At 50.2% G+C, this 21,430-nt stretch overlaps 1 protein-coding gene across 3 annotated transcripts in view; it reads left to right on the forward strand.

Moving 5' to 3' along the window:
* RGS9 (regulator of G protein signaling 9) overlaps positions 1-21,430 on the forward strand; it is a 70,917-nt gene that overhangs the window by 23,249 nt on the left and 26,238 nt on the right. For 2 of the 3 annotated variants that reach the window (XM_058702747.1, XM_058702748.1), the window contains exons 8-11: positions 3,542-3,623; positions 11,098-11,160; positions 19,929-19,958; positions 20,692-20,753. In XM_058702747.1, coding sequence (XP_058558730.1) covers positions 3,542-3,623; positions 11,098-11,160; positions 19,929-19,958; positions 20,692-20,753 — 237 coding nt within the window. Of the gene's footprint in view, positions 1-3,541; positions 3,624-11,097; positions 11,170-19,928; positions 19,959-20,691; positions 20,754-21,430 lie in introns of all 3 variants that reach the window. The other variant, XM_058702746.1, reaches the window with a different exon arrangement.

Below are 21,430 nucleotides of genomic sequence, written 5' to 3' on the forward strand. Positions count from 1 at the left end.
GGAGACACAGCATCTGAATTAGGCTCCAGGCTCTGAGCCGTCAGCACAGAACCCGACGCGGGGCTCGAACTCCGACGGTGAGATCATGACCTGAGCCGAAGTCGGACGCTCAACCGACTGAGCCACCCAGGCGCCCCTTTAATCTTTGTTTTTAATTTTTATTTTTGAGAGAGAGTGAGAGACAGAGTGTGGGTGGGGAGGCGCAGAGAGAGAGAGAGAGAGAGAGAGAGAGAGACATAGAATCTGAAGCGGGCTCCAGGCTCCCAGCGGTTAGCCTAGAGCCCGACACGGGGCTCGAACCCACAAACCGTGAGATCGTGAGATCGGGAGCCGAAGTCGAACGCTTAACCGACTGAGCCACCCACGTGCCCCAAAGACTGAGGTTTTCTGAGGCAGAAGTAGTTCTGCCTTCAGATTGCCTTTGGACTCAAGTTGCAACATCAGCCGTTTCCTGGGTCTCCAGCCTGCTGGCATGTCTTGTGGAATTTAGACTTGCCAGCTTCCTCAGTTGTGTGTTACTCAACAAATAAACTCTGCCTCTATCTATCTATCTATCTATCTATCTATCTATCTATCTATCCATCCATCCTCCTACTGGTTCTGTTTCTCTGCAGAACCCCGATTAATACAAACACAGGGTCTCACCACAAAGTTAGGTTGGCTGTGTGTATGTGTCGGTGGCTCATGAGGTAGCCATTTGGTTATACTGAGCCTCTCAACACAAACCTCTATTCCGAATCCCAGACTCATTGCATGTTGATGTCGCAACTCAAACGTAACTTGTTCGTATTTGAATGTTTCGCTCCCTCGCACCCCAAACCTCTTCCTCTAGTGTTACCCCCATCAGTACGGGGAACCCCATTTACCTCCTGCCCACAAGCCCTCACGCCCCCTGTGTAGTCGTCCAGTCCCGTTGCCACTTCTGGCAAAATTCCTGCCACCCCACCTCCTCCCTTCTGTGTGCCCCCCCTTCCCCTGAGTTGGTTGAACCAACCTCGCTGTCACCCAGGCCATGGCAGTATCCCCCCCAGTTGGCCTCTTTGCTCCCATGTGCCCCTATTTTTAAAATATATTTATTTATTTTTGAGAGAGAGAGAGAGAGAGAGAGAGACACACAGAGCGTGAGTGGGGGAGGGGCAGAGAGAGGGGGAGACCCAGAATCCGAAGCAGGCTCCGGGCTCCGAGCTGTCAACACAGAGCCCGACGCGGGACTCGAACTCACGAGCCGCGAGATCATGACCTGAGCTGAAGTCGGACGCTTCGATGACTGAGCCCCCCAGGTGCCCCTGCTGCCATTTTTGAAACAAAAATAGAGCCCTGTCACCCTTCAGAGTGAGAGATCTCTCAGTTCAAATGTCACATGCTCAAAGAGGCTTTTCTGATTAGTCGTTGTTATTGCACATAGATCATCCTAAAAGTGGTTCAAAACAGCAGCAGTCACTTTATTATCTTTCAAGGTTTCTGTTGGTCTGGAATTTGGGAAGGGCTTGGCTGGGCAGTTCTGGATCTGAGTCTCTCACATGGTTGTGGTGAGAGGGCTGGAGCTGGGGGCCCTCAGCACCTGGCTGGGCATTTCCTGCCCTCGTCTTGTAGCCTCTGGACTGCTTGGGCTCCCTCACAACATGGTGGCATTAGGGCAGTCACATTGCTTGTGGGTGGTTGGAAGCTTCAAGGGCAGATATTCCAGTGAGGAGGATGGCAGCTGTGCCACCTTTTAGGGCCCAACCTCAAACATCGCAGCTTGCCATTTCTGACATATTATATTGGGTTGAAACCGCCACAAGAAACCCATCTGGGTCCCAGGAGGGGAGGACATAGACCCTCCTCTCAATGGGAGGAATGCCAAGGAATTGTAGACAGATTAACAAGCTCCACAGGGGCCATCTGAGATTGTGCATTAGAGCACCTGAACTTTTCCTTAGAGCTCATAAAGCAGTATGTAATTGTATTTCTTTTTTTATTTTCTCCTTTTAATATCTTAAAATTTATTTATTTACTTCGAGATAGAGAGCACAAGCGGGGAAGGGGCCAACAGAGGGAAGAGAAATCCCAATCAGGCTCCGTGCGGTCAACGCAGAGCTTGATGCAGGCTTTGAACACGTGAACCATGAGATCATGACCTGAGCTGAAATCAAGAGTCAGACGCTTAACTGACAGAGTCACTCATGTGCCTCTTTCTTTCTTTCTTTCTTTCTTTCTTTCTTTCTTTCTTTCTTTCTTTCTTTCTTTCTTTCTTTCTTTCTTTCTTTCAATATTTATTTTTGAGAGAGAGAGCAAGAGAGCACAAGCAGGGAAGGGTCAGAGAGAGGGACAGAGGATCTGAAGCGGGCTCTGCGCTGACAGCAGCCAGTCTGATGCTGGTCACAGAAGAGCCAGAGAAGAAGCCAGAAAGGACCATTACTGTAAATTAGCGATCAGCTGTATTCATAAGACTCTCCAGCATTGTGGAAACTCCACAGTGCCTCGGGCCGTCTGTGGCCCATCCTCCTGAGGACTCGGGGTAGTTAACCTGGTGGAAAATCCGGTTAGGCCGGCAAGGGGAAGGAGAAGGGATGGTGTTTATATTTAATTTCCAGAGGAAGTTGGCAAAATACCCTACTGGAATGGCACTCTCCACCCACCTGGCCCTCTAGATGTGATGATGTTATTGATGATGCATTCACTGGTGGATAAATCTGCTGCCTCTGTCTTCTGGAGGGCATGTACATCATCCCACGTTGCCTGGAAAACCAGCATAGCCACGTGGGTGCAGGTCGCCGTGGAAATAGTGGCAAATGGGGCCCCTGGCACCGTAATTAATGTCGCCCAGCTTCCGTAGGAGGAGAGCACAGCATCATTTCCTATCCATAATGGGAGAAGGGGGAGAGAGAGATAAGAGGGAAGATACATAGCCTTTCACCATAATCAGTTGGGTTTGGAAAAAACCCTGACTTGGCACGAACTCTGTGAAGTGACAGAGCGGGAATGACCGGGAGGGAGACACACACGACCCCCTCCCCCCCCCCCCCCCCCGAGGCCCAGCATCGTCCCTGGTAGCAAGCTCTGGCATTGCCTGCTGCCACTTGTCCGGGTGTTGACCACGGTGTTTATCGAAGCAGGGAAATGTTAAGCCAGGTGGTCCAATGTCATCAGCCCCGAATGTCGTCCGCACTCGCTGTGGTGGTGAAGGTGGAGGGGATTCGATTCTGGGGCTGAGTCACGGTGGCGTGGCTGCGTCGCAGCACAGGGCTGTCGGGTAGAGCGGTGCTCTGCCCCTTGCTGCCACCGTGACCCTCTGCGGGGCGTTCAGTCTGTCTTTACTTCAGTCCGTCGAGCTGCGAGGCAAGATGAGGTCACTGGGGGGGATTATGTGAGTTCACACGCGTGAGAGGACCTAGCACGTGAGGGTGATATTAGTGTTTGCTGTCATTGTTACGATTATGGGCAAACACCGATGACTTGGAGAGGCGGGGGGAGTGGTCTGGGGCTTTGGGGACGGGCTGCATCACTGAGCAAACGGAGCAAAGTCTCACTGGCCTTGATGCGGCTTTTGGTTTTTCAGGACTGGGAAGGAAAGGAATAAAGCAGACAGGTATGCGTTGGATTGCCAGGAGAAGGCGTACTGGCTGGTCCACCGGTGCCCTGTGAGTATTATCCTTCCTGGTCCCACCCATCTGTCACCCTGTCCTCACCGTCCCTTTTGCTGGCTCATCTCCCTTTGGGGCTGGCACTGAATCAGCAAGAGTGGTGGCTTAGCGTTGGGTTAATATCCAGGTGCCTCTCGGTGGAAGAGGAAAGAGACGGCTCGGAAGGAATGAGCTTGTGGCTCATCTGTTGGTCTGTTGGTGTTGGGTCTAAGTGAAGGCAGCCGTGGGAGGAACCTGAATGAGCTTGCCTTTTATAAGAGGTGGAATTGTGTGTGTGTGTGTGTGTGTGTGTGTGTGTGTGCCATGATACCTTGGAAAAGGAACACGGGAAGAAAAAACTAGAACCCAGGCTCCATGTAAAATGCTGCAGGGAACTGGAAGCCATGCCTTGTGTCTCTTGCTCCCTCTCCGTTTGCTTTTCTAGATCCTTCCCCAGCAGCCGAGGCGGGAGGGGGCTAGAGGGAAGGAGTGTGTGCTGTGCCTCCCTGCTCAGAGCTCGGGGACTTTAAGTGGCCCAGAGAGACAAGCTGCGTATAAGTGACGTCACTTGTTACCGCTGGTTACCGGGAAGTGGTAGTCCCGCCTCCCGGCAGAGAAGCATGCTGTCACGGTCACCCACTGGGGTTAACTCTGCTGCCTCAGTTTACTCCAGTGTCAGATCCAGGTGCTGCCCACAGGTCGCTACAGGGATTCTGAAAAGCGAATGCAAATGTCATTCCTCTTCTTCCTCCACTTTTCCTGCCTGTCAGGTGGCCGAATTCTCAGAACCAGCACGTGAGCTGGGTCGGTCATGGTGCCAAAGCTTCTGGAGCTTTGAACTTGGAGCTCGTCAGATTTGGGCCATTTGGGCCATTTTCTTTCTACATTCAGAACCAGATATCGCATGCGGTGTGCCATCTGTGGGGGCATCGATTTGCACACCTCGCTGCTGAGGTCAAGGTCCTGGGGTTGATCCCCAAGAAGCTTGTTGGGCTTTGCTTTGTTTCAGGCTTCCTTCCCCTAGACAAACCAGTTAGCTGACGCCCGACACAGGTCCCCTGGGTGAAGGAGTGCCGACTGGGGTGACAGGGTCCTGGAGAGACAGCCAAGCACGCCTTCCCCACCCCTCCCCTTCGTAGCTCAGGAGTGACATCTTTGTTCAGCCTGCCTCCTGTCATCTGTTCCTAACCGGGGAGCCTTGGTGAGGATAAGGGCAAATGGCGGGTAAGCCACTCATCTGGCAAGATGTCCTGGTGCCCGTGGCACTCGTGATGGAGGGGACCCTGCTCCTTGCACAGTGGAGAATGGCTTCCGTGGTACATGCAGAGACTCCGTGGTGGGGAAATAGCTGGGTGACTGCATCTCTTGCGACGTGACATCGATAGGCTGTGCACAGGATCCGCCCCGGGTCTCTCTCCTCCCCTCTGTCCCCGCAACCACGAGGCCTGTAGGGAACAGAGTGAAAACCAGATGATCTGAGTTCTCCCCATGTCTTGGGGAAAGCTCTCAGCCCCCGCCCCAGGCAACTGGCCGAGTGGCTCCTCACGGTATGATGCACAAGTCGCTGAATTTGACAAGGCGACTCTGTGATTACTGGTTCTATCATCACCTGTGCCGCCTCCAACCCATCACCACTGATCCCGCTTCCTCCGCCTCCACCGGCACCATTGTGACTGTTGCTGCCGCCATCATCGTCATCAATCACAGCAGACCCAACTGAGCACATAAGTGTGTGCTGGGCACTGTGCGAGCATCCTTCTGCATTCGTTCCCTCATCTCATCTTTGCAGCCCCGTGTAGAAGGTGGTATTATTAGTCCCATTCTGCTGATAAGGATGCTGAGGCTCAGGGATGTTGCCAAAGTTGCACAGCTAGTGAGTGTCAGAGGAGCTCTCTCTCCGGTCCCTCTGCTCTTATGCCGCCCACGACAGTGTCCCGTGATGTCTTAGCGCATCCGAAGGCCTTTTTGTAACCTCCCTGGTCATTAGCGCATCGCATGAATCACCGCTGCTCCAACGAACATGATGCCAGGGTTCCAAGGTACCCAGTCCCTCTTTGATAGCGCCAGGGAGCCAAGTTCGCCGTGACGTTCTGGTGTACCCGGGGCAGTCGTAAAACCCTGTGGACGCAAAACTGTTCTCGCATCCAGTCTCCGTCAGTGCTGCCCCCCAAGCCAAAGCTGGGCCAGAAGTCAAAGATGAGGCTGGGGAGCATCTGGCTCCTGCTCTCCCCAACTTTTTTTTTTTTAACTTTTTAAAATGCTTATTTATTTATTTATTTATTTATTTATTTATTTATTTATTTTTTTATTTATTTTTGGGACAGAGAGAGACAGAGCATGAACGGGGGAGGGGCAGAGAGAGAGGGAGACACAGAATCGGAAACAGGCTCCAGGCTCCGAGCCATCAGCCCAGAGCCCGACGCGGGGCTCGAACTCACGGACCGCGAGATCGTGACCTGGCCGAAGTCGGACGCTTAACCGACTGTGCCACCCAGGCGCCCCTAAAATGCTTATTTATTTTTGAGAGAGAGAGAGAGAGTGTGAGTGGGGCGAGGGGCAGAGAGAGAGAGAGAGAGAGAGAGAGACAGAATCCGAAGCAGGCTCCAGGCTCTGAGCCATCAGCACAGAGCCCGATGTAGGGCTCGAACTCATAAGCTGTGAGACCTGAGTCGAAGTTGGACCTTTAGCCAACTGAGCCACACCCAGGCGCCCCCCTCTCCCCGACTTTCTTAAAACACGGCCGGCCTCCCGGTGGAATGTTCCATTTGAGGGGCGTCCTGCTTGAAGTCTGTCTCAGCCTAGGTAGAAATCGAGCAGTTGGACTGACGGACCCACGAAGCCCAGGGGCTTAGGGACTGTCAGACTGTCTCCAGGAGACCCAAACAAACTGTCACCTCAGTGGGAGAAAAGCCAGCCAGGCAAACAAAGCTTTTGGCTCCGTGGAGTCTAGAACCAACTGTGTGTGGACTGTCTGGAACCAACTGTCATAGCGTGGGACATGGCTTGCTGTTATCCAGCCGTCCCCTTGTGTGTTCAGTGATCCGTGAAACCTTCATGGGCCCTGACTCCGGGCCAGCTGAGGTGGGTTCTGGGCGTAAAACAACTGCTAAAAAGTCCTCAAGCCCCTGCCCATATTAAGCCCTTGGCAAGGATGATCCCACTTACCTGATGACAATGCCGCCCAATAGGGAGTCTCCCCATCGCTGTTATCCCGACGGGGCCGGTGATCAAGGCTCAGAGATGCTCAGTAGGTTGCACAGCACTGGGATGTGAATCCACATCTGTCTGACGAGCTCCCGCTCTAGGAGGTGCGCCCGCACGTGGTCCCCTCTCCCAGCTCGGGGGGTGCAAAATCCAAATCGTGGTAACGGGCTAGCAGCACTGCTCCAGAGGTAAGGCTTAAGTGCCGAGGGGGCACAGCGCGGGGTGATTGGTTAAGGGGGTGGTGGGAATGTGGTGCCAGATGCTGTAGCAGGGATATCAGCACAGACGGAGGCCAAGACCACCCTCGAGATGTGGGATGGGAGGTGGTGGCTGAGGGATCCGGCCCAACCCCCATCCTGAGCCCAAACGCTACCTGTAACTCAGCATGGATGTGCTGGGGACTGGGTCTAGAAGGGGAGAATGGTGAAGGAAAAGTGATGTTCCCCTCCCATTTTTTAACCTGCTGCATCCGGGCAGGATGCCAACAAGGGTTACTTGTGTAAGGCAGCAGAGGGAGAACGAGGGAGAACGGTTCCTTCAGAGAAGTCACCTGGGGGCTTTCCGTGCGTCTTTGCTGCACCGGCTGTGACTTCTGGGTCTCTCGAGGATCTGGTCACTGACGTCTGGACCATGGATACATGAAGGATATGGTCCAGGGATGCAGGTGGTGTGTGCTTTAAATCACGCGGTCGCTTGTCTGAGTATCAAGCTAAATGGCCTTCATGTCAACTGCGAACTCTGCCCGGTCACCAGAGAAGAGAGTGGCTGCCTTCCGTTTCCTGTCAAGGTTGGGCTGAATGTCCAACAACAGCGAGATGGCAAAATAAATTTAAGTAAATAAATGGCTTTAAATCTTTTAAAAAATTTTTAACGTTTTATTTACTTTTTTTTTTTTAATTTTTTTTTTTTCAACATTTTTTATTTATTTTTGGGACAGAGAGAGACAGAGCATGAACGGGGGAGGGGCAGAGAGAGAGGGAGACACAGAATCGGAAACAGGCTCCAGGCTCCGAGCCATCAGCCCAGAGCCTGATGCGGGGCTCGAACTCACGGACCGCGAGATCGTGACCTGGCTGAAGTCGGACGCTTAACCGACTGCGCCACCCAGGCGCCCCCGTTTTATTTACTTTTGAGAGACAGAGACAGAGATAGAGACAGAGCACGAGTTGGGGAGGGGCAGAGAGAGAGGGAGACAGAATCCCAAGCAGGCTCCAGGCTCCGAGCTGTCAGCACAGAGACCAACGTGGGGCTCGAACTCAGGAACTACGAGAACATGACCTGAGCCCAAATCGGATGCTTGACCGACTGAGCCACCCAGGCACCTCAATAGATTTAAATCTTTAAGGGGCGCCTGAGCGGCTCAGTCGGTTAAGCATCCAGCTTTTGATTTTGGCTCAGGTCGTGAGCTCACAGTTGTGGGATCGAGCCCTGTGTCTGTGTGTCCCCACTGAGTCTGGAGCCTGCTTAGGATTCTCTCTCTCTCTCTCTCTCTCTCTCTCTCTCTCTCTCTCTCTCTCCTTCTCTTGCTCTCTCTCTCTCTCTCTCAAAAAAAACAAAAACAAAAACAAAAACCCAAAAAACCTTTAAATATAAGATTATATCCATATGAAGGACCATTGCAATTAAATCATTAAATTACTAAAATAGCATTTTCAAAGGCCATTTGTCGACCTGGGAAAATGGTCTGACGTAGAGTGTTATGTCATAAAAACCGATGGAAAACTCCACATACTCTGATCCAGATGATCAGAAATGCCCTCTCTGGGCCAAGTGCCCCCTAGGCAATGGGGGTATTTGAATTCTAAGCCAGGACAGCCCTCACGGGGCTCGCGGTCTGGCGGGGGGACGAAGAAGGACAGCTTTGCACCATGGGTGTGTACCATACAGCACGCCAGCACAGCGCGAAAGAGGCAGGGGTCTCGAAGCAGATCAGGGCCCGGGAGCACCTCTCCGTAGAAGTGATGTTCCAGCCAGGACTCGTCCCCTGGTGCAGCCTCCTCTCTGTCTTCCCCCTGCTTTATTTTGTTTATGGAACCGTGTGGCATTTTGTTACTTGTTTTCTGTTCCATGCGCTGGAAGGGTCTGAACTGATACATTAGGGGAAAGAGAGATGATGAGGGAGAGGAGGACAAGGCACAGGAGGGACGTGTGGCGTGTCACCAAGAAGTGTCCGTCAGCTCCCAGCCTGGCTCTGCTCTGGAACGCTGATTCTGGGGATGTCGCCTCCTCGCGGAGCAGTCTTTGGGGGTACAAGGGTCCTTTCCTCACCCGAATTGTGAGGCATTTAGCAAATCGCCTCTTTGGCCGACGCCCAAGAGGTGTTCTTGGGGCGTCACCCGCTGGCACTCACCGCAGGGGGACTGTCTCTGCGGGCTTCCCGCGTGTGGCAGCGGCCCTGGGCATATCTGCGCGTCTCCTTATCTGCTGGCCGCCCGCCCACTGCAGGGATGTCTTCGCCCTGTTTCCTGTGAGCTGGCGGTCAGCTCTGGGTTATCTTCGTCGAGCACCCTCTTGTGCACCAGAAACGGCATCAGCAGTGGTGACCGCCGTGGAGAATGAGCACTTGATGCTACCCGACGAGTAAAGGAATGAATGAGTGGAGGCTGGGAGCCTTCCAAACCAGCAGAGGGAGAAAGGCAGTCCCCTGGGTGGGGGTGTGTGACTAATTGCCAAGGGGCTGCCTCGCCCACAAGACTGGAATGCCATCTGGGGATGCCTCGAGGTGTCACGTTGGCCAGGGGCTCTCTGGGCTGAGCGCAATGTCAGCCACGGGAAGTGCCTGATAAATATTTGTTGATGGAAGCCCACGTGTGACAATAAGAGTAACGATGGCCGCTCCCTTCCCCTCTCTCTCTCCCTCCCCACCCACTTTCTACTTCTTTCTTTTTTCTCTTCCTTGCCTAGTCCGTGTGCCCAGTATCTGCCCCCGTGGTAGCCCGCTGAGCTAAGCTGGCAGATTTAGCAAGCGAAATAGAAGATGCCCAGTTCAATTGGAATTTCAGATAAACAGCAAATGATTTATGTCGCAAAATTTTTATGCTTATTGTATATTTACATTAAAAACACGTGGAATGTGTTTTTATGTAAATAACGAATCAGAATTCTTTGTTGTTTATCTGACATTCACACTTAACTGAGCACCATATATTTTATTGGGCAATCATGCCTCTGAGCTAAAAATGTGGCGAATCCCATTGGGGTTGAATCTGATGGGGACAAAGTTCGGCAGCCTCTGGCGTCTGCATCAGTGTGGAAGGCCTGGTTAAGCACACATATGGAGAATTTGATGGTTGCCTGCACCAAACTAACAGAGAAGGAAGTGAAAGACCTAACTTGTTGGCCAAGGAATTAGGAGAGACCAAGCAAGATTGGCTGGAGAGTTGGCTGCCTGATGGAGAAGGGAACTGGTAAAGACTGAGGCCCGTTTGGAGCCAGGCCTTTACATACATGATCCTAAAATGGGTTCGAGCCCTTGCTCAGTAATAGCTACTGTCTGGTGAGAGCTTCACATGTCATCTTGCTAAATCCTCAACAAGAACTTGACAGGTAGGAGAGATCATCTCCAGTTCTCGGGAGGGGTACCAAGTGTAGAGAGGAGAAATAGTTTCCAAAATCTTCCTTACAGCTAGGAAGTGGCAGATCCAGGATTGGAACCTAAATGTGCCTGACGGGAGCCTGGACTCTTCAAAGTACTGCACTGTAGGGTGGGGAAGGAGCACTCCCAGAGGAGTCAGAGTCCTATGGACAAATCCCAGTGAACTCTTACTGAGTTTGAGTTTTATCCCTCCCTCCCTCTCTCCCTCTCTCCATCTGCCTGTTCATCCATCCATCCATCCATCCATCCATCCATCCATCCATCCATCCCTCCATCCATCCACATTGCCTTTCATCCATCCATCCATCCATCCATCCATCCATCCATCCATCCATCCATCCATCCATATTGCCTTTCATCCATCCAACCATCCATCCATCCATCCATCCATCCATAAATCTATCCATCCATTCACACCCTCCCCCTCCCCCCCCCCCCCGCCAAACATACACCTATCCACCCATCCATCCTATTGTGTTGGGTTCTGGAGATGCTGTGGTAGTGGAACAAACCCATGAAGCTTAACAGCTCACCTAGAGCATCTTACAATAGCTTGTAGCACCCTGTGGGGTAAGCCATAAGCCCTTCTTAGCTCAGTCTCATAACTGGCAGCTTGGTGAAGACCCAAAGTGAATCATAATAAAGTAGAGGCTTTTCCAGTGGTGGTTCTTATGTTGTTTTTATTCCATTCAGCCGGGAATGAACAATGTGCTGGACTATGGCCTGGACCGAGTGACGAATCCGAATGAAGTTCAGGTAAACCAGGTAGGTCTCTGCTGCATACTTTGGGCAGGGCCAAGGTCAGGTTCTTAGGCTGGGAAGGTGTCCGTATGTCTATTGCCTATTTTTGTCTGTTGGGGCAATGATATCTCCCCTTTAAGGCTACCAAGAGATATCTTGTGATACCAGTGTTGGGAAGGGGGGAGGCCATGGGTCTTGCATGATGGGAGATGAGAGAATGTAGAGTGCAGGTCAGTGCAAATAGGATCTAGGTGGTTGGTCTTCAGACTTTTACGAGGCAGTTCCTTTGAAAATCTGATGAAAGTGGGGCGCCTGGGTGGCTCAGTCAGTTAAGCATCTGACTTTGGCTCAGGTCATGATCTCACAGTTTGTGGGTTCGAGCCCTGTGTCAGGCTATGTGCTGACAGCTCAGAGCCTGGAGCCTGCTTCAGATTCTGTGCCTCCCTTTCTCTCTGCCCCTCCCTGGCTCGCTCGCTCTCTCTCTCTCTCTCTCAAAAATAAACATTAAAAAAAATTTAAAGAAAATCTGATGAAAGTTATGAACCCATTCTGCCCAAAGATGCCCAGACAGACATTTTGTACACAACTTCAGCCAGGTCCCAGATCCCCTGGAGACTAGAGGCCCCAGGCTCAAAACCCTTGAATCAACTTTGAATTTAAACCTTAATCCATGTGACCTAGAATGTCACTCTTTCTTTTGCATCTCAGTAGGGTGGGGGCCTTTGCAAAGATTCTCTTAATGCTGTTAGTTTTGCAAGGACCCTTTTCCCAGATAGGCCACCATTTATGATGGATGGCCATTTTTCTATGACAATTATCTATCTATCTTTAAATTTTATTTATTTATTTATTTATTTATTTATTTATTTATTTATTTATGAGAGAGAGAGAGAGAGAGAGAGAGAGAGAAACAGGGAGCATGAGCAGGGGAGGGGCAGAGAGAGAGGGAAATGGAATTCGAAGCAGGCTCCAGGCTGAGCTGTCAGCACAGAGCCCAACACGGGGCTCGAACCTACAAACTGTGAGATCGTGACCTGAGCCGAAGTCGGACGCTCAACCGACTGAGCCACCCAGGCACCCTGACCATTTTTTATTTAAAGAAATGCAGGGCATAAGCTGTTGAAAGAGCGAGCATCAAGCACGGCACTATCTTTGGGGCCAGATAATTCCTTGAGGGATTGCCTACGTGTTGTAGGATGTTGAGTAGCATCCCTGGGTGCCAGTAACTCTGTGCGTTTCCCTGCCAGACTCCCAGTCCTGATAATCACACGTGTCTTCAGACATTGTCCAGGGTGCCCTGAGGGACAAGATGGGCCCGGTTGAGATCCATGGAGCCTGAAACCCACTTAAGCTCGTCTTAGACAGTTTCATTGCTCTCCTTCTAATGTCCTTGGGCAGCAAGGGGTCATTTTAGCCTCGTGTGTCACCTGTAAAGCTTGGTGGTGCCTAAAGTCTTGAGTTGGGAGGTGGGGGGAATGTGCCAGAAAGGAAGAAGAAGGGACCTGGAACTCAAGATGGCTGTGGGGACCACCAGTGCGTGAGACAGAGGTTAGGGATGGGGTCCACATGGAGAGGGGGCATTGAGTTCCCAGAGAGCGGTGTCCCCTTGAGCATTGCTAGGTCCCTTGGTCAACAACTTAAAGTGACCCTTCCTTTGACACATATATGGCACTGTCAGCCTTCACAGCTTTTTCCACATTCCCATCATCAGACGACAGATAATTGCTGAGGCCTAGTAGGCTGGGTTGCTATGGAAACAGAATTATCAAGGAAAATACTGAACTGAGGTGGAAGATGTGCTTTTTTTTTTTTTTTTTAAATGGATAAGTGGCAGTTCTAGAAACCTCTGTGGTGTGGTGGAGGGGAGGGCATGGGTGGAAAGTGCATCACTGTTCTCTGACCCTGGGCTGTTGGGAATTGGCTCACCTGTGCGTGTGTGTGTGTGTGTGTGTGTGTGTGTGTGTGTCTGTGATGTGGGAGGTCTTTAATTCCAGCTCTGGGAGGACAGCAGAGGAGCTGAGGTCCTCTGTCCTCTGTGCTCCTTGGGGGTAACTTCAAGGAGCCTGGCCAGACCCCCTCCTCGCTGAGGAAGCATCTTTCGGCTCACGGGTGGTCGGGCCAGGAGGAGAGCCTGCCTTCTGGCATTCACCACCCACTTCTAGCCAGACGCTGGCAATATTCTCAGCTCAGAGTCAGAGAGCCAGACGGTGTGTGAGGCTGAGGGCTGTCTTCACCATGGGCATGTTTGACACGGGGGCTCTTTCACTTTGTTTGCCCTTCATCTTGTCTCTCTCTCTCTCTCTCTCTCTCTCCCACCAGCTCTCTTTGTCCTGTCTGCACTCTGGCTGCTCTGGAATATTCAGAAGAATAAAAAACCGTAATTCTCGTGCGAGCGGGGCCTCTCCTGCTCAGCCAGCCTCGGCGTGTTGTGAGGCCCGGCTGTGGTGGGGAATGGAGGCTGGCGCCATGTTGGATCTGTTGGCGACATTTCCCACCGTCTAACTGAACGTCCCCTGTTTGTCTGGGCTGATCTGCTCTGAGGGGAGAGGGTCACAAGAACGTGAAGTGTCTCCATGAGGCCTCGGGCTTTCAGATTGGTGTCTCATTTCAGAGAAGAGCTCTCGTTGCTGGTTTGAAGAGAGAGAGGCCATTTCTGAGAATTAGTGGATTCTAGAAAAGATACCTGTTTTCCTTAAATGGAGGCAAATAACCCAAAAGAAATGAACAGCATCAGGCACAAGAAAGAAAACTGTTAGGTTGGCAGGTGTCTAGGGCTCTGGGTGCCCCTCCTCCTTAGGCTGGTGGCCTCTGATTGGTGTGGCTGCCCAGCCCTGGGGGGAACTGGCTGTGGGCCGAGGGCTGCACCCAGAGAGCGTGTCTTCTCTCGGGTCCCATACCTTGTGGCACACTCGGCCCCCATCTTCCCTTTATTTCAGTGAGGAGACATCATGGCAGCCGGGCAGTAGCCAGGCCGTGAGCAGTGGGGTGCCCGGGGCTGGCCCTTCCTCCCCTGACCCCGACAGGGTGACGATGGTCCTGTCGTGATGAGGACCGGTGTGCCGTGCTGAAGAGAGCTTTGACATCAGGGTGAATCCCAGCCCTGCCTCTCCCTGGACATGTGATCTCGGATAAGCTTTTGAGCCACTCAAAGCCTCAGTTTCCTTACCTATAAAATGGGGGTAACAAGAGCCCCTTCCTCGGAGGATCACGTGAGATCACTTACGTGAAGTGTCTAGAATGGTATCTATCACGTAGAGGTCGCTGCACAGACAGTAGCTGTCATTATGGTAGCTGCCGCCATGCTGTGAGTGGACTAATCTATGGGTCCTCTCGACCCTAGACCCTGTTTTCGGGGGCTGTACTTAGCCAATGTCCTCTTCCACCCTCACACCGTCTTCTATTTCTACCGGTGGGAAGGGGAGGCCTCTCTTGTCTAGGCCACTGAACAGCACTGTTCACGCTGGCGTGCACACCAGTCTTGGGGTGAAAGACAGAAATGTGGCTCCATAGGGTTAAATACTGTGCGCTTCAGAGCCCCCAGCCTGGAGCCCTCAGTGAGAGAAAGCCCCCATTTGCTCCCACCGACTGGGGACAAACGACTTTCTTCTCATGACCGGCGCCGGCTGGAAGGGACCGCTCCGGTGGCTGATGTTGGCGGACAGCTCCCGGTGGGCCAGGCGCCCTTAAAATTCTTCATGCTTTCTTTGGACAAGGGGCCCCGCGTGTGCATTTTGCACCTGACCCTGCAAATTGTGTAATCTGCGCCTGGTCAGGAAGTCCGAGGCAGGGCAGGTGGCAACCTGGGATTCTTGTCTCCTTGGCCTCCCATCTCTAGTCTCGTCTGCTCTGCGTTAACTGCGTCAGTCCCCAGACTTCCTGGTTGCTGACTTTTGACCCTCTCCCTGCTCTTAATGCCTGTGTTCCCCGATTCCTCACGGTTGTCCCCATCTTGTGTTTCACCCTGTGGCTTGCCAGACCCTCGCCTCTGTTTCTTCGTGTGTTCCTGCCTGGCTGCCTGATCCCAGGGTCCCTGCCGGCCCCTCCTCCTCCCTTTCCACCTCCCCGTCTGCAGCGGCCCCAGGGTCTCTTCAGGGCATGGCCTGATAATTGCAGCCAAAACCCGGGTTTTGAGGCCAGCAAGCCGGCCACAGAGCTGTGTAAACAGGCCATAGATGTGTCCCTATTTGGGTAGCTCCATGGGAGAAAAATAACAAGTTAGAATTCCAAGAATGCATAACATTTGAAGATTCCTGAGGCAGAGTATCTTCCTGTAGGCAAATGTGTCACTCGGATGAGGAATAAAGAAGTGACTTCCCACCAGGAGGGCCAACTGTTGAGAAAGCAAGGGGTTTGTGCATGAATTACAGGGAGAAAAAAATGTTTATGTCTTATGTTGCCAGGAAGTGGGTTTCTTTGAATGGCTTAGAAATGTGTGTGTGTGTGTGTGTGTGTGTGTGTGTGTGTGTGTATTTTTAATAACTTCATTTTAATGTTAAAAACATTTTTTAATGTTTTATTTATTTTTGAGAGAGAGAGAGAGAGAGACAGAGAGAGAGGGACACACAGAATCAGAAGCAGGCTCCAGGCTCCTAGCTGTCAGCACTGAGCCCAGAGCAGGGCTCGAACTGACAGACTGAGAGATCATGACCTGAGCTGAAGTCAGACGCTTAACCGACTGAGCCACCCCCATGCCCCTTTAATGTTTTTTTTTTTTTTAAATGGCCTTTGGCTAAGTAATAATGATATTGACCAGTTTATGAGATTTAGCAAATAAAAATACAGGGTGTTCAGCTGAATCTGAGTTTCAGATAAAAAACAGATAGCTTCTTTAGCATAAGTATGTCCCAGATATTGACGGGCACCCTGTCCTTTACCTTGTGATTGGGGTAACCCCATACCATGCCTGCTGTCAGCAGTAGTGTGTGAACCCCAGTCAGGAGCCCCTGGATGTTGAGCCTCTCCTATATGCCAGTCACCTGTGTGTATTATCTCATTTAATCCCCTCCCCCCCCTTTTAATCCCCTTTTACAAGGGAGGAAAGAGGTTTTGAAATGCTAAATAACTCATGCGAAGTCATATGGCCAATGAGTGACAGAACCTGTAATTGGACCTGGGCCTGATCTGAAAGTCCATACCATTTCCTAAGACTTACCCCTCTCCCCGAACTCTCTCTCTCTGTCTGTTAGAAAAGTTCAGAACCCTCTCCTGTACCATCCCAATGTAGACAGACCCTTAACAGGACAGAGGTACTCTTATATCCGTCAAGAGGAAGCTGTTACTTATTTTGAGAGAAAGAGAGAGAGAGTGTGGGACAGCGGCAGAGAGAGAAAGGGAGAGAGAATCCCAAGCATGCCCTGCACGGTCCGTGCAAAGCCCGACGGGGGGCTCGATCTCATGAACCACCAGATCGTGACCTGAGCTGAAGTCAGATGCTTAACCGACTGCCACCCAGGCGCCCCCGGAAAGCTATTTTTAAAGCTAGAAATAACCAGTAAAATCCATGTGGGAAACCCAAGGTAGAGGTGGAGAAGCCCCAGGTTTTGTGCTATTCCCAGAGGGTAGTCCTGGAAAGCAGAAAACAAACAGCAGACTGAACCACCGAGGCAGGAGCCCTAATGGGGTAATTAAAACCAAATAAAGTGAATTCAAATATGAAATATTTTTAACACACCGAAGACTGAGAAAATGGGCTCAGATTGAGTGTGTGTGTGAAAAGGATGGACTTGCAGGGACGGCTCCTTGGGGAGCCGGGAGAACAGAGAACGTCAGGCAGACTGAGAATCTGGCTCATTGAGTTTTTGTTGCTGTGTGCTCAGGAGACCCGTGCTTGCAGGGAGTTTGACCTTGGGCCTGGGGCACTTTGCAGGAGGGCGTTTATGACTCTGGCTGTTGAACACAGGCCTCGTATGATCGCGATCCTTACCGTCATTAGTGGTTTTCTCCCCTTGAGCTTTCATGGGCATATAACGTATATGAATTTAAGGTATACGATGCGATGCTTAGAAATAGGTATGAATTGCAAAACTGTGACCACCATGAGGTTACTTAATACCTCTGTGCCTTCACATAAGTATGGTTTTTTTGAGTGTGTGGTGATAACATTTAGGATCTGCTCTCTTTGGCATCGTAGAAGTATAGACTACAGTATTGTTAATTATAGTCCCCATGCTGTGTGTTAGCTCCCCAGAGTTTATTTATCTTGTAGCTGGGAGTTGGTTTTACTGTCATTAGTGTTGATTAAAGAGTGTTTCCTGTCTTTCTGTTTCATCTTGTGATGGGGGCTTTAGCTCTCTTTTTGTTTGGTTTTAACTTAAATGGCCGGCCAGAGTCATTCTGTTGTGTAACACCTGCCGCTTGAAGGCAAAGAAGGAAGAAGAGAGTAGGCTATTTTCTGGTTCTCCAAGATCACTCCTCAGCTTTGCAAAGGGAAGATCTAGGTTTGAATCCTGGCTCAACCAATTACCGACCAGGAGATATTGAGAAAGTTGCCCATAGCATCTCATAGCCTCAGTTTCCTCAGCTGAAACTCAGAATGATGGAACCTGCCTCCCTTAAACTTTGTAAGGGATCAGGAAGATGTAAATTGCCTTGCATGAATTGCTACTTGGTTGCTATTATGCAAACATCCAGCTTCCGCTTTGAACACAGGGCGTTGGTAGACCAGTAGCTGTTATTCTTAGTCTACTTTAGCACACTTCTAACAAGAGACTCTGTATCATGTTTGGATGCCAAGCCACTCTGACCCCAGGGTCCTTTTCTACCTGAAATGAGAGTCTTCTAAAACAATGCCTCCTGTTAGGAGACAATGGGAACAGATAATAGGTGTGGTTACCAAAATATGGACCATTTGGGGAGTGTCTCAAACATGTTAGGTGGAAAAATACTGTATTCTAATTTAAGCTTAGAATACATCTCCATTTTTCTGGGCCGCCAAGAACATGGAAGCCATCATTTTTCTGATTGTTTTTTTTAAAGTTTATTTATTTGGAGAGAGAGAAAGACTCACTCAGGGGAGGGACAGAGAGAGAGAGGGAGAGAGAGAGAATCCCAAGCAGGCCCTGTGCCGTCAGCAGAGTCCAACTCGGGGCTCATTCTCACAAACCCTGAGATCATGACCTGAGCCAAGATCAAGAGTTGGATGTTCAACAGACTGAACCACCCAGGCATCCGTGTCTGATGTTTTTGTGAACATCTACCGTGCACCAGAAATTATGTTAGAGGCAGACATGGTCACCCTGCTCTTAATGGTGCCTGGCGGGTGATACACATGTGAAGTAGAATCACACAAATAAATATTTAATTACAGTTGTGGCAAGTGTTATGAAGGAAGAAGTCAGGGTGCATGTGAGTCCAAAACGGAGAGACCTACCTTTAATTTTCTGAGATAACTCTCCCTACTCCGCCACCCAGGAAAAAGATGTCCTGGGAAAGCTCATTACATAAAAGCAATCTAATGAAGCAGAATGGAACCCAGCATGGATTAGAAAGGAGAGACAAGGATGTGACATTCCAGATTAGACCTTCCTTCATTCCTTGTCAATGGGCTCGTGGGCCAGTACTTATTTTGCTAACTGGCTAGTGGAAATAGTGTCCTCCTTGGACTTCTGATTCTGTTTCCAGTGAAGATCTGGTTGTGTTAAGTTGCTTGGATGACAGCAGCAAGAAATTAAGATGATCAATTTAAAGTATGGGTGTCAGCACCAAGCAGCCCCTGGACACAACCAAATCTCAAAAAACTGAGACTGGAATCATCAACTGTGCCCAGCTCCCAGGGGTTGCACCGAGCAGAAAAGTGATACTAAGGAAGCATGTCAGATTGTAGAGCATTTCAGTAGGAGACAGATCTGAATGGTAACAGTTTCCAGGAGCTTCTAAGACTCTATACACGGAGTCCCTTTTGGGAGCCAGGCTTTCTCTGCTCCATCTCAAAAAATCCAGAGGGAGGATGCCCTGCTCACCCCAGGCATGAGCTTGCTTTGGCAGCTTCAATGAGAGGATGGGGCCCGACATGATCTTCTACGTTACAGCTCAGCTCTGGGACTCACCTTCCTTGGATGCTGGTCTCAGGTTTTTTTGTTACGTACTTTATGTTTGGCCATGTGGCTTGTTTCTTTTCCAATTTGTCTCGGTCAAGTTGTTATGAATACCTGAGGAATGGAGGTCACCATTCATTCAAAGCAGTCTCCTGTGAGAAAAGAAAGAAACATTCAAGCCGCATACTTGCTTCACCGTCTTTGCGTTGCATTCTATTTAAGATGGCCCTGTAGGCACTATGGTAGATTGGGTCGAATCCCTGAACTTAGTCTTGAATTCATCTTGGCTTTTGGGAGAACAGTGTAAAGTTATAGTAGTATATCGGGCACCTGCATGGCTCAGTCGGTTGGGTGTCTGGCTCTTGCCTTTAGCTCAGGTCATGATCTCAGAGTTTGTGGGTTCGAGCCCCATGTTGGGCTTTTGTGCTGATAGCGTGGAGCCTGCTTGGGACTCTCTCTCTCCCTCTCTCTCTCATCCCCCCCTCCCCCACCTCAAAATAAATAAACTTAAAAAAGAAAGTTATGGTAGTAAATCATACCTGTTCCCTCACCAAAGCCTTAGTTGAATGAATTCTCCAGTGGCTGTATAGAATAGGGTGGAGGTGTCAGTGATGGGGAAATTCTATCTTTTAAGTAAGGAGAGGTGAAACAATTTTCTCCTGGGCAAGGATTTTTATTTTTCAAATGGACGTTTGAACTATAATGACTTACTGGCAGCTGTTTAATGGTTTTTGCCTCTTTGTTTTACAGAAACAAACAGTCACTGCTGTCAGAAAAGAGGTAATTAGTTTCCCAGTCCCAGGGAAGTTTGGTTTTTAAATCCTCTCACAAATTGTATGTACTTTGGCTTTATGTTCTGCCCTCAGTAATGAAATGAAAAACCATGTGTAGTGTTCAAACAGTTGTCTCCAAATTAATGGGCAGCACAGAATGACAAAGATTCTTTTGTAAGATCTACATGGATTGGTGCTGACGCTTGGGATATGAGACACCCTCAGAAGGCACAGACCTGAGGGACATGGGAGTGAATGCCACAGTGTCTGCCTCCCCACTCCGGGCCCTGCTCCTACAGTTACGGGGACATTCAGAATCTGAACAGGCACACTACCTATTTTGGCAAATTTCATGGCCAGGGCACAAGACGGAGCCCTGGGAAGCGTTGGCTGTTGAGGTTAGACCTGCTCTGTCAGCCAGGAGCACCTGAGGGAAAAGCCAAGCATCTGTCCCCATGTCTCGATTTAATGTTCCTTAGAACTTTTTGCTTTTTCAATTGGTGCCTTTTCTCGGACTGATGCATGATGGGCTGCAGAGGCCCCTAGTTTGGAGCTTGGGGTCACCTGTCTACTGTGAGGCTGTGTCCTGTTAGTACCAAGGTGGTTGGCTTGAGGGGATGGAATCGGGGGCTGTGACAGATAAATGGCTCCTGGTTCTGGAGGCCACATGGAAGTGCCAGTGTTAGTGATGCTCAAGGATGGGGAAGTTGGACGTCTTCTAACCACTGTGTCTTTTCCAGATCATGTATTACCAACAGGCCTTAATGAGGTCCACGGTGAAGTCTTCGGTGTCCCTTGGAGGGTATGTCCCTAATTAGTTGGTCTTGCTGAGGTTTGAACAAGAGGTGGGCAAGAGGAGAACTTTCCACTTTCAGGCAAACTTGAGCAGTCATGGGTTGACATAAGAGCCTAAGGAACTCTGAGGGACAAAACCAATCCCTTGAGGATTAAGTTCCTGGTTCCTCAGTCTGTGTAAGTGTCCAGGTCTCATCTTGGGTTAGGCAAGATCAGGAATGGGTGTTTTTATACAAGTCTCATCTTTCTTGGGATCCACTAAAGTGAGGATTGAGAAGGAGGGAAGAGTTGAAAGTTCATGAACTGTTCCTTGGGGCTCCTCAGTGGCCTGTGTTCCTATCATTATTCACTCGAACTTATTACAGATATTTGAGTCATGTTTACTGATTCAACGCACTATCAAATGTCCATTGTCTTTGATTTAAAATCCAATGATGATAAATTGGAAATTTACATTTTATTTATTGAACATTCAGGGTACCTTGATCCAGTCCCTCATAGGATATTATTTGGGAGACACAAAAGGGTTTAGTGCCCCCCAAATGTAAGCACTTGTCCTTTTAAAATGTGGAATTCATTATAGGCCCACCTTACTAACTCTAAGATTTTCCTGCACACATGAAAATGGACTTGGCTTACTTCTGGTGGGGGAGGCACAGTGTGACTAATCATTTACTTTGGCCG

This window comes from Neofelis nebulosa, chromosome 16 (genome assembly GCF_028018385.1).
Source record: "Neofelis nebulosa isolate mNeoNeb1 chromosome 16, mNeoNeb1.pri, whole genome shotgun sequence".
NCBI classification, from domain to species: Eukaryota; Metazoa; Chordata; class Mammalia; order Carnivora; family Felidae; genus Neofelis; species Neofelis nebulosa.